The sequence below is a fragment of the Elaeis guineensis genome, chromosome 6, assembly GCF_000442705.2.
Source record: "Elaeis guineensis isolate ETL-2024a chromosome 6, EG11, whole genome shotgun sequence".
In the NCBI taxonomy this organism is placed as follows: domain Eukaryota; kingdom Viridiplantae; phylum Streptophyta; class Magnoliopsida; order Arecales; family Arecaceae; genus Elaeis; species Elaeis guineensis.
The window spans coordinates 11,766,295-11,779,131 of NC_025998.2; the positions used below are offsets into that span (position 1 = coordinate 11,766,295).

Genomic DNA, 12,837 nt, shown 5'->3' on the forward strand with positions numbered 1-12,837 from the left:
TATAAGACATCAATGTAGAATGATCATCTACTTATTGTGTTTTTTCTTTTGCCTTTAATTACATTGATTTGTTAGTTATAATTGCTTTAGTATATAAATTCCTTCTTTTCTGCTTCTTGTCATGGTCTCTCTCTCTCTCTCACACACTCTCACTCTCTCTCTCTCTCACACACACACACCCCGTCCTTCCATTCCTTCCTCTTGTTTGGTGCTGATATTGTCATTGATCTTATTTTTTTCTAATGATGCACTTACAGACAAAGTATCTTCTTATAAATATAATATAAGATGGGATTGTCATGATGTCAAATTACTTTACTGTCTTTCTGGCTTGAAAGTGATGAGTAACAATTTGAACTCCACTGTCTTCGTTACGGTTCATGGGATATTGCTGGTGCACTTTTTTTATACTGACTTTTGTTGTTAAATCTAGTAGCTTTTGTCCCTTGGCCATAAAATACAAGACAAAAAAATCATTGCTGTTTAAGAGATGGTCAATATACTTGTGTATTTGAGATCAATGATTTTTGGATGGTCTATGAGAACTAAAATAATACTATATAAGTCCTTGAAGGCATTCGATATATCTTGTAGATGGAGCTGAAGTCATTATTCTTTATGTTCAAACTCTAAAATATTGCTTTCTATAATGTGATTTTAGCAAAAAAATGTACACTCTTCTAATTTGTTATGCTCTTCATGTCTATTGCAGTTGCAGGTACCTCAGCTCGTCCTCGCACCTTTAAACAGGTTAGCACTTTCCCCGCTAATGGAAACTAGAACCACATATCTTGTGAACACTTCTATGAGAAGGCATATACTAATTGTTTTAGTGGCTGTTTTCTTTCAACTTCAGCAATGCTGGTGCTTTTCTAGAGCCCCCTCCAATCTTTAGGCTTTTTTTTTGGTTGGGGTGGGGGGGGGGGTGGTGTGGTGGCAAGGCAGGGGTTTGTTACAACTGCATACCTATGGTAAAACCTATTGAAGAAGTTCACCACCACCACCACCATAATTACCATCATCATTTTAATTGTATATTTGGACCACTTTTCTCTCTTCTATTTCTGGTGATTGCATCCAATTTCCTGGTTTATTATTCTTGATTAGAAAGTTATATGTCAGCCAGTGTGTTGACCAGTGAAAATGTTTCCTAATTATCCTGCATATTGCTTTGTTTTGCTTGAATTTTTTACCATTCAAGTCAAAGAACACTATATAACTCATTTTCCTTCATATCTAATTTCACTCAAGAAACGATCCAAGTTCTCTGACTTGAAGCCATTTCTTCCAGTTTGAAATGTTCCTTGTTTCTGAACTCTGGCTTCTGCATTTTTCTTTCCTTTGAGAATCTTAGATTGTCCTTTTTTGTGTCCAGATCTCAGATTTCAAGGACACAACAAATTCTTACTCTCCGTGCTTAAACACTTTTAAGCACTGATGACATTATAAAATTAGCACTGATGTATCAAGACGAGATTGATACATTGATTTAAACATACTCAAAATGCTTTTCTGTTAAAATATGTTTCCTAGAAATTGTGTTTGGATACTATTTTATGGTTGAAAGGTACCGTTGTGGTGCATTCTGTTGGTATGAAGAGATCCATCATGTAGGAACGAAATGCCCTTGCATTAAAAGCATTATATTGAAGCAGAAAAGTCAGACCACATTTTGATCTCCCCCAGTATATCCTTCTTTGCTTTTCCTTTCGAAATATTCACATTGAAGAGGAAGAAGACTAACAGTTCAAAGGCCTCTTTGTTACTTGCAAATTATAGAGAAAGAAACCAATCATCAAGCATGAAACAAGTAACTGGGATGGTTCAGCAAATTATAGAGAAAGAAACCAATCAAACCCCTGCTGGTTCGGCATGGTTCAGCATTCATTAGTCTGAAACCTGGATGCTTTTAACAATTGAAGGCTTACCAAGCTATATAGTGAAGGTCTGATTGCAGGAAAGAGTTGTGAAATAATTTGACTGATGAAAGGGGTAGGAGAAATGTTTTTAGTAATCAGTTGTGAGATATTACGAGAGGTTTAACAATGTATGCCCAAGGATCTGTCATCAAATTGAAGAAAGTGTAGGATGACTCATTTGGAAAGTGAGCTGGTAGATAAGCAAATTATATGCTTGATGATCTCTTGTTAAATATGATTTTCTTAATTCTATATTCAGCTGGCTGTACTTGCACACCAATATTGCTTTGTACAAAATTTATTGTAAATTTTTAGTGGTTATAAATGGTAAAGCATTTCCTATTCTCTGGTTGTTGGATCTTGTACATTCAATTGTGAATCATTTGTTTAATATTCTCATTCAGGAGGAGGCTGAAGACAAAGAAGAGGGAACTGAAGAGGAAGCTGAAGATGATTCTGGAGAAGAGACTGAGGTAGTGACCTCTTGTGATCATCATGTTTATTGTTGCTGCTATGCTTTGTCTGCTATATTAAATATCTATTATATGATTTAATTTGAAGTATTTATCCTATTTGAATTATGATACTTGTTTTCAACTGCTTCATAATGATGACAGAGAAGGAAAGGCATTGAGGGCATTATTCAGATTGAGAATCCAAACTTGGTAAAACCAAAGATTATGAAAGCTAAAGAAGTTGACGTAAGTTGGACAGTTTCTTTTCAGATTTTAATTTCTTATGCAATGTTTCTTTCTGGCATATGGAAATGTTCAAACTTTTTTGGTTATCATTGATTAATTCTTTCTCTGTGCTCTGTATATGCTGAAGTTCTCAAAGTTTAGTTAAAATATGCATTATGAGTATAGTTGTATACTTTAAGCAACAAGCAGTGATTGAAGTACAAGATAATGCAAATCCCAACTTTTAAAGACATTTCGGATCAAATTGACTGATTAATATTATGTATTCTATATATCCTGGCACTCTGCATCTGTGAAATTCCCCTCCGTGTGGTCTTGTACTTCTCTTCTATCCAACCTTATGAATTCATGCCGCCTTTGCGGATTTGCTTATGTATCAATGAGATGAGAAGGAAACTTAGAAAGATTAAGCTGCATTAGATTATTGACTTGTTTCCTTCACTTTGTGTCACCTGAAATAGTGAAATATCTGATGCTTTTGCTCTGTGCATGCTTGATAAAGTACAATGGATTATTAGAGTACTTAGTGAAAATGACCAAAATGGGGGATTGCATTTGGAGGATTTCGATATCATGGTTATTATGTGATATAATTCATTTTACGAATTGGGTGGGTCTTCATGTCAATCTAGAGACCTTACCTAATTTTCAGAATCTTCTAAAAGAGGGTGTTGGAGGGACAATGCCTCCAATTTTATAATTAATATCACATGTTATGCACATGCCTTTTTGGTGGAATGAGGGAAAGAAAGGTTGGACAGGAGAGAGAAATCACTAACAGAAGCGGGTGGTGTGTGTGTGTGTGAGAGAGAGAGAGAGAGAGGATGGAAAAGCAGAAAGCTAGGGAGTGTCGAACTCCCAAGACTAGCACTTATTATGGAGTTAAACTTGGGGAATGGAGAAGCACGCAAGCAGCTCCTAAAGTACACATTAATACTATAGTAGTTGAAGATGTCCGCTAGCTCTGTCATTTCCAAATGTCACAAATATCTGTTTTTTTTTTTTTTTTTGGTAGTGATGGGGTGGCAATGGGTCAGGTTTAGTTGGATTTGTGTTGGGTTAAAAAATGTGGACTCATTTATCTTATATGGATCCATGGTCGAGATGCCAACCCAATTAGGCGTTTATTTCTCATTTATATACCTTAAAAATGAGAATGAAAAAGGGCCAAGGAGAGCGGATATTGTCTGGGCGTCAAGATGAAGTGACAAAGAGATGAGAATAAAGTGGAAAAGATAACATGATGAATCCTGTATATGTTGTTAGTATTTTTTTTTTCCCTTTGACCATTAATTGCATGACCTTTCTAATCATCTGAACTATGCTTTGACTAGTCGATGGCCTATTGAACTATAACTACTATCTTAAGGGCCTAGGCTTGGGTTTTGAGGGTCTTTCTAACCCATGGTGACCTGATGAGTCTCAGGGCCAAACTTGAATATGACCCATGAATAATGGGATTTGTCTGTTACCCAAACCCAATTTTTTTCCCAGAATAAACCTTACCCAAACTAGTGTATTTCAGGCGGGTTGGCATATTTGGGTCAGAAATTGTGACTTCTGGACTCCATTCTATACATGGACATAATTTTTTAATAAAATCAATGTATAGTCAAAAATAATATTCTTGACATGCTGCCTATGGTTCCATTTATATGACACTTTTTGTTTTTGCCTATACATAAAGATGTATTTACAACAATTTTGGCACTAGTTAATCAATTCTATGTAAATCTGACATGTGCATATTTTTAAACTGACATGCAGTTGGAGAAGACAACTGAACTCTCAAGGCGTGAAAGGTGTGTTGAACATGCTACTTGTGTATCCATTTGAGGACTATTTCTTTCATGAAATCTGATAGTTATATCTGTCTATATAATTGGTGGATATAGATGTTCTTTTTTTCTCTGAGTTTTGTTTCTTTTATTTTGCTTTATTTAGTTATGTTTGATGTGGTTTGAGTATCAGTGCAATGTGGTAATGCTCAGTATGATATAGTTTCATACTTTAGTCCATAGCTAGTGATTACCAGTTGATATTGTAGAAGATTGTTGATATTAGTTGGAGTCTCTTTTGTTGAGTCAGGACATGCAATTCAAATATTAACTTAGGATTCATGTAAATGTTTTGAATTACAGAGTGAATTGGGCTTGAATGCCTTAGGTTAAAAGTCAAGTGGTCTAAGCATATCGGACAGGATACATAATATATTATTTGTTTTAAGGCTTTGTTTGTTGCTAAGAGAAAGTAAGAGAAGGTTAGGGGGATCTTAAAAGATTGAGGAGGAAATAAATGGTGGAAAACTTCTCTAACAGGCTTAAAATGTTTTCCCCTTTTTTGGCAGCGATTTTTGGAGAATTAGTAAAGAGCAAGCAGAGTATGATAACCAGCCTTACCCAACCAGTTACTCTAAAGCCTTTTCTACAATTTACTTTACTAAAGAAAAAAAAAAGAAAAAAAACTATAGAGATTTTTTTAATTTGCTTTCATCTTTATAAAAATTTTGATTACCATAGAGGGTCTATGAGGATAAACGTAGGTGGGCTAGTTTATAGGTCCACAACAACAATTGTTGGTTAGGTAACGAGAAGCAAGGATTTATGTATCATGTGCCAGTGGCAGGTTTTGCTGTGCTGTGCCCCTGCTTGGCAAGTATTGGCATGATAGCATTCTGGGCAGTGGCACTGAGCTGGTTTCATGCTACTGTTATATGTTGGAAAGGCACCAGCACATATGCATCACTACTGCTATACTGTGCCAATTGTCACTGAAATCCATGATAAGAAGTTCAAAAAGTTCAGTTTAAATGAATGATCAAGGTGAATTAGACTAAGCAACAATTACTGATGGATCATTACTAATAGACCTGTAACAAGTATTTTGAAGTAGCAGTCTCCAATGACGATGTTACATCGTAGGAATTACAAAACAATGCCTGATATTTTTTATTCTCTTGCAATTTATGGTGTAAGTATACCCAGTTCATATGTGGAGCGTTAAATGTATGCTAATCATGTATAGATTCTTCAATTTCCTTCATTCAGCTGTGAAATATCGTAATAGATGAATGAACTTCTAACTTGGAGAATTCTTAGTACTTCAGTCAACAAAAGCAGAAGAAAAATAAATGAAGCTTGCATATTAGGTGGCATACTCTTGAGAATTAAGAATAAGCTGTCACATAGTGCCCTTTTTAAGATAGCAAATGAGCCTGAAACACCTTTGTGGGAAAGTTGCCTCTGATAAGTGGAAATTGAGTGACTCTTTATAATATGGCTCCATAGCATAAAGGTACCGGAAAAAAGAAAAAACAATGGGAGAGCAAGGAACTGGATTGTAATTCTCTGTTCTTGGCTTTTTGTTTTTGAGACCTTATAATTTATTGGATTGTTTTCTCATATGTGATAAGCTTTATAAAAAATTGAAAATTGACAAAGTAAACAAAGGATGAAGATAAATTGATAAACTATACAACACTAAGACTTGCATGGCCCATCATAATGAATTACAATATAATCACCTGTCACTTGATACCTTGATCCTTTTGAAAGCTCTTTTGCATTACACCAGAAACCAAAATTGCAGCCTCTGACTCATGAAGAAAAAGAATAACATTAAAAGGAATGGAATTGAAAACCAGAAGCTAGAAAGAAGCCACCAAAAAGTTGAAGTGATCAGGTAATCTAGTACCATGTATTATGATAATTATTATCGGGTTTGGAATTTTGATTAATATCAAATTAGTACTAATGATGGGCTGAGTTAGTATGTAGCATGTGTGTCTTTAAACTTAAGAAAACAAGCTCTTCTATCAAAATTCATTCTTGCTCAGAAAAGTTTGACGTGTCTCCAAACCTTCCACTTCATTAACATCATCCTTTCCTCTATGGTAATGTACCATATCTTGATTCATCTTACACGTATGTATGATCAGAAATATGGCATAAGCTTCCAGTACTATTGAATTTACAGTAGTAATATAGATCAAAGAATGTAGAAAATTGTAACGAGTAAACCACGACATTTTTTTTTAAAATAGAAAAACAAACAACTGGGTAGAATCAAATATTGTAGATGAAAGAATAAGTTGGTTAGGTAGTGGAGCTTTACTGTTGAGAACAAAGATTTGATAGAGCTGCACCACAGAGATGGTCTCGAACTAAGCTAATGGAATCTCATAGAATAAGAAGGGAAAAATAGACTAAGCTTAATTCAAAAGATTATGTATAACTCTCATTCTACATTACGCATCCCTGGATATTAGAATGTGTTCATTTGTCTCCCATCCTTTTTTTCTGGAGAACAGTCATTGTCTGTTAAAATGCTGGAAATTGATTTTAGCTTTCAATCCTGCTTAGGTTTCATCAATTTACCAACATTAATAATTTTGCTTTGTGGTTTCCGACATGATTTTAGCAGTGAAGATAGTCTCTTAAAACTAGGCATCAAATGAATGGTTATTTCTTAAATATCTTTTTGAAAATTTGACATGAGCTTTCTTGAGCATTATGCATAATTGATGTACCCAAGGTTTGTGTTGTTTAACTTATTGATCCTGCCCTCACCTGATTAGGTGTGGGCTTCCACCCATACTAGGTCTCGAAAGAAAAAGGGGGGAAAAACACTGTATGACAGGCATGCTTTTTCATTTTCTTTTCCTTTAGCAATGTATACTTATGACCCCATTTTTGTTTATAGGGAGGAGATAGAGAAACAAAAAGCTCATGAGCGATACATGAGGCTGCAGGAGCAGGGAAAAACGGAACAAGCTAGAAAGGATCTAGGTAAAATTTAGAAAAGCTTGGCATAATTTTGTTTTCCTCTCTGCCTGGTGGTTATGTTGAAGGGCACAATTTGTCATGCTGATGGTGTGTCAATCTACTTGTTCTTTAATTGAAGATTACTTATTTAGGCAAATACAGGTATTGTGTTTCTACATCATGTTACCTAGCCATAAGCTGCAGCAATCACCACTTGCAGTCCTCTGTTTCATTATGTGTTCTTTCACAACGATCTGTGCTATTTGTTATTCATGCTACTTCAATTAAAATATCAAGTAATTATTTGTAATTTTAAAAGCAGACTGTGATGATAACTAGAAACCCGAGACATGGTCTCTAAGTCAACTAAGATGTAGACATCCTTGTATCCTTTGGTTGTTGTAGGTTTAGGTTGTAATGTAGTAGGATTCAATTTAAACTGGGTCTACTTTGGGAGTCTTATTCTAGAATGTGTTAGGTTTAGGTTATGTCAGGGTCGTAGCCTGTTACAAATATTTGTGTTGGGTTTGGATTGGGTTGCTTGAGTTATCAACTGAATGCCAACCTGACTTGAAATTCAGTTGGATGTTTTTCCAAACTAGGCTTGACCTGCAATGGGAGCATATCTGCCCACCTATCTGAAGTGTGGATTGGTTCAGACACTGGGGTTCGATTTGTCCTTATTCTCTCACACCTGAGGAAGACCTCAAGTATGAGAAGGTTTTGTCGGTAATTGGTTAAGGCGGATGATGATATGACAATATGTTAAGAATATGAAGACTTTGAGCAAGGTGATTTTATTTTTTTTATTGAGTTTTTTGATTGTTGGAAAGGAAGTGCTTCAAAGGGGAGTTCTACTATAGAAAGCAAATACCTCAAGAGTGTTTAAGGGTCCTGGAGTGCATGGCCTTCTTGGAAAATAAAATGTGGAGGGTGGGCAGCAGGCTACTCTGGGTGTGAGACGTGGATGGTAACAGATTGTCCTTATGGAGGTTTTGATGCAGTATCATGTTGGAGGCTTTAAAAGGCTATGAAATTGGTGGCACGGATGGATGTATGAGTTTCACATAAAAGCTGGTTAAATTTTCAGGCTTTTTGCATACTTTACGAGAGAGGAAATTTGAGAAGGTTGGTGGGCAAATGTAGATTATTGAACTGTTACTCAGATGATACAAGGTTGGTTTCACTTGGAAGTTCATGGGGAGAGAGTATAGGGAGCGGAAAGCTTTATTCCTCTAAATGTTGTCTTTGGCCACTTTACAGCAAATAAAGAGTAAAAAAGAAAGAAGAGAAGGATCAATAGACAAATGAAGATGGTTTTCTTGGCTCGTATCTTGAGTATCCTTAAGTATTCTAGCTGTAAAGAACAAAACTAATTGTTGATTATTGGGAGGAACTGGAGTATAGTCCAATTGCAGTTTATGAGGAAGCATGATTGTGGGTTTAGGATTGGTAGTCCACCGACAGAAATTCTGGCTGATCTCTGTTTATTGGATAAAATCAATACTGTTGTGGATTTACTACATTGTACTACTTCCTGAAATTTGTTTTGATGACTGCTTCATCTTGATATGCATACTGTGGTTGCTTCTTTCATCACTTTTTTGTATTCTACCTATGATGAGAAGTGATTTCAGAGTACGGCAGATAGTTTTGTTATTTTTAACTAATGGATCAAATCATAAAATATGCTATGCTATTTTTTACAATTTGTGACCGCTTATGAAGAGCCTTCAGTGCATCTTGTTTTTGAAGTATCATGGAATTGTTAGATTATGATCATTTGCATGAAATCGTGTTATAGATGTCATGGCCTTCATTTTGGCATAGTAATTTTATATGCTAGTTATGTCTAAAATGAGTGTTAAAGGCACACCATGCATGTATGCTCTCGTGCAGCATATGTTTATGTACCAGCACGCATGCCTGTGGTGTAAAGTGTGCGTGTCCTCCAGAACATCCTTGGTAGGTGCTATCTTGTAGTTCAAAGTCATTATTGTTATGCAGGCAACGCTAGTTTCTTGTTTTGGGTGACTAGAATATTTACTTACTACGTGACATTAATCATCTATGATGCATCATATCGTAAGGTTCTTATTAGCTTTAATCTTTTTGCAGAACGTCTAGCCTTAATACGACAACAAAGAGCCGAAGCTGCAAAAAAGCGAGAAGAGGAAAAGGCTGGTATGATGTCGTTTATTCCATCAGTTGTCTCATTGTAATGCACTTCAGGAATGTGGTTTTTGCTTCGATTAGTGCAATCTCACCTTGAATATCTAAATTATTCCATGATATTTTGGAAGTCATTACTGAAATTATAATCATGATCATTAGCAGTAAGCTTCTTCCCATCTATTTCGAACTGGCTTTACAATCCTTAAATTATTCAAGAGCTATCCCTAATGAACTGCAACATTTTTTAGTTCCTTCCTGAAGCAGTACCATGTGTCAAGTCTTGTACTCTTTTCAGAGACAGAGACTGACTTGCAAATTGCAGCTCTCTCATGGCCATGTTTTAAAAGATGGCTGCCTTTGCCACCTGAGCAGTCTGCTGAGTAACCTGCCTTAAAAGCATGATGGATGAAATTGATTTATAAATTAGTACTAGGTCACCGAGTTTATACTTTTTATTTACTTTCAATATCTTATTTGATAAGTTATCTTCATTTATTAGATTACAAGTATCCTTTTAGGTTTCTCCTTTTTATTATTGTTATTGTTATATTTTAAGTTATCATTTTTGGGCTGCCTTGATCTCAAGGACCTGCCTTGGTGCCCAACTAGCACCTCAGTGCTAGTTAGACTTGTCCGCTCATATGATACCTAGAGTCTTTTAAAATGCTGCTCATGGCCTACCAAGTATATTGTTCATCATTATCTTCTCTGTTCATTGAAGACTAAATCTTCTCGATTACACACCATTGTTATTTTAACTTTGGTGGTTTCCCTGTATTTACTTCAATAGTGTTATCCATGAAGTACGTCTTGTATGCAAGAATCTTTGTTGCAAACATATTTTTCTTGCTTAACACATACGCTTGCACATGCCCAAGTGCATCATATTGAGACTGATTGATCTTTTATGCTGCCAGCCAAGGAACAGAAGAAGGCCGAAGCTCGCAGGTGATTGCACCTTTGCTAAAGAAAGATGCTTGTCACCACAAAAATTTGCTTTTAGAGTCATCTGAACCATCTTTGTTTGTCAAGTGCAACATAAATCAGTATGCTTTATTTGACTTTCAATAACTATGCTTTTCCACGTGGGTCTCTCTCTATTATTTATTGAGAGCAGAAGAAACCGAAGTCAGTAATTAGTGCAGAAAGGGTAGTTGTTGAAAATGATATCAAAATATAATTGACCAGTAAGTTAAATTTGGAAGGTGCTGTCCTATGTGCTCTTGGTGATGCTTCACATGTTCTGTTAGAGAATTTAAATGTGTTCTCCTCTTATTAGACTTGTGAAAGCTGCGGCTAAACCAAGTTGTTTGCCTGTTGATCTTTGATCCATGGTCACTTTTTACAAAGGGTTTTAAATTTTAAGGCCCATCTCACAGGTTGTTCATGTAATTTGCTTGTAAACTGGAAAAAAATATTGATTGCACGTAGCTCTGAAAGCAGGCTGTTCGTTCAAACATCAATGGTGATCTTACACCAGGAAATAGTTTGTAATAGCTTCTCTTTGAAATAGATATGCGTCACATAAAAAAATTTAGCTGAAATAATTGTTTCTTACCGAAGTGAACATTGTTCTTGCTTAATTTTCTGACTACATCTGGCAGTGATGATAGAAGTACCCAATCCCTGTCGACCAGGTTGATCTTTTTATTTCTAAAATAACATCACGGAAGCATGATACATTTTGTCACATATTCTACGCTGGGATTCTCCTGCCTTGATGACGCGAGCATCATCAAGAGAAAGGATGTGACCCTTCAACAGCGGAGGACGTAAGGAGACATCATCATCATTAAATAACGCAATATTTTCTCCATTTATTTCTGTACCACGTCCCTACCACTTCTCCGCTTACCAACAAACCACGAGTTGGGTACGTTGCCTCCTCTAATTGGGACTCTCGTTCTGGACCCCAATTTCTCTTCCATGGTACCTTCTAGCCTCGCAAGCCACCGCATGCATGCGAGTATCCCAGGTACGAACTGACAAGGCAGATATGAGACGGTGATTTGCGTTACTGGGAACACCCGTCTTCTTTTTCTGAGACCAAATTAAATATGATACGAATGGCCGTGACATTACGTATTTATTTTTTCTTACATGTACGTCAATCTTCTTAAAACTAATTCATTGAATTACATAGACCTAATCCATTTGACTAAAATCGAGTTACATACTAATGATGCAAGCAAACAATTGAGGATCTGAAGATGAGAATTGGGTTCAGCTTATGGGTTATGCCTCTCCTCTTCGTCACATGCCTTTTTGAGGCATCCTTTTTCCCGTTTGTTTTCTCGTTTGAGCATCTCCATCATCTAATCTGAATCCATTCTTTTGAAAGATCAAATAGCCATATAAACAATTGCTACCTAGAGATGGTTGTTAGGGAATGTTCATAAAATGTTCCTTCTTAAAAAATGGCCCCCAGAGTGACGTGGATGTGCGAATTTTCATGTATGATTGTGCTATGCTGGAATGTTTTAACTAGAGCAAATCCATATGGTTATTAGCTAGAGAGTATAATTCACTATCTTTTGTGCAGGTATAAATCCGTGGGCTAGCAAGGTTACATTGTGCGTCCGGCAGCAAGGATTCATCCATCCCATTACTCACCCTTTAGCATCTTTGTATGGTTCAAATGAAAATAGAAACTATAAGTATACATTAAAAAATTTTGGTAAAAAAATCTAAATGGGTCTTAGCGTCCGATCTAGGGGAAAACAATCTCAAAAAAAAGTAGTTATCAAGATAGATATGCCATTAGCTCTCTTTTTTTACTTTGATATAATTTTTGAATTTTTTTTACTAAAAATACTTTTATCCAAAAAAAAAAAAAAGCCTTATGCCTTTGTTTTTCTAGATTTATCTTTTTGAAAAAAAAAATTGTTTGACAAGCATAAAATTTTATCCCTCTCCCCATCCACGCACCCTAACGTCCGTTAAACAGACCCATGAGATTTCTACCTCCCGGCATCCTCTTCCCGACCGTAATTCGATAAGCAATCACGACCGTCCATTCCAGCCCGACATGTGTCCTATCTCCATTGGTCCCATCCATGAACTGTTGTTTGGGTCGCTCCTGTCGTGACTCACGTTCCTCCCACCCGACGTGGCACCTACGGTTGTCACCACTGGCTTGTGTTAGAGTTATTATCCGAATAAAATTATATTATAGAAGTTTCCTGGAAAAATTATTTATTTATTTATTTTTGGTACAAAAAATTATTTATTTTTTAAGAATATTCCCCCTCTCTCTTAAAAAAATCGGTTACTTCCCTA

The 12,837-nt window shown here is 36.0% G+C and overlaps 1 protein-coding gene across 2 annotated transcripts in view; it reads left to right on the forward strand.

Moving 5' to 3' along the window:
• Positions 1-10,762, forward strand: part of LOC105047252 (uncharacterized) — a 31,516-nt gene extending 20,754 nt beyond the window's left edge. The window contains exons 2-8 of one of the 2 annotated variants that reach the window (XM_073259181.1): positions 713-750; positions 2,324-2,392; positions 2,537-2,620; positions 4,388-4,422; positions 7,322-7,407; positions 9,502-9,567; positions 10,476-10,762. In XM_073259181.1, coding sequence (XP_073115282.1) covers positions 713-750; positions 2,324-2,392; positions 2,537-2,620; positions 4,388-4,422; positions 7,322-7,407; positions 9,502-9,567; positions 10,476-10,510 — 413 coding nt within the window. In that variant the 3' untranslated portion in view covers positions 10,511-10,762. The remainder of the gene's footprint in view (positions 1-712; positions 751-2,323; positions 2,393-2,536; positions 2,621-4,387; positions 4,423-7,321; positions 7,408-9,501; positions 9,568-10,475) is intronic. The other variant, XM_073259180.1, reaches the window with a different exon arrangement.
• The last annotated feature ends 2,075 nt before the right edge of the window (positions 10,763-12,837 follow it).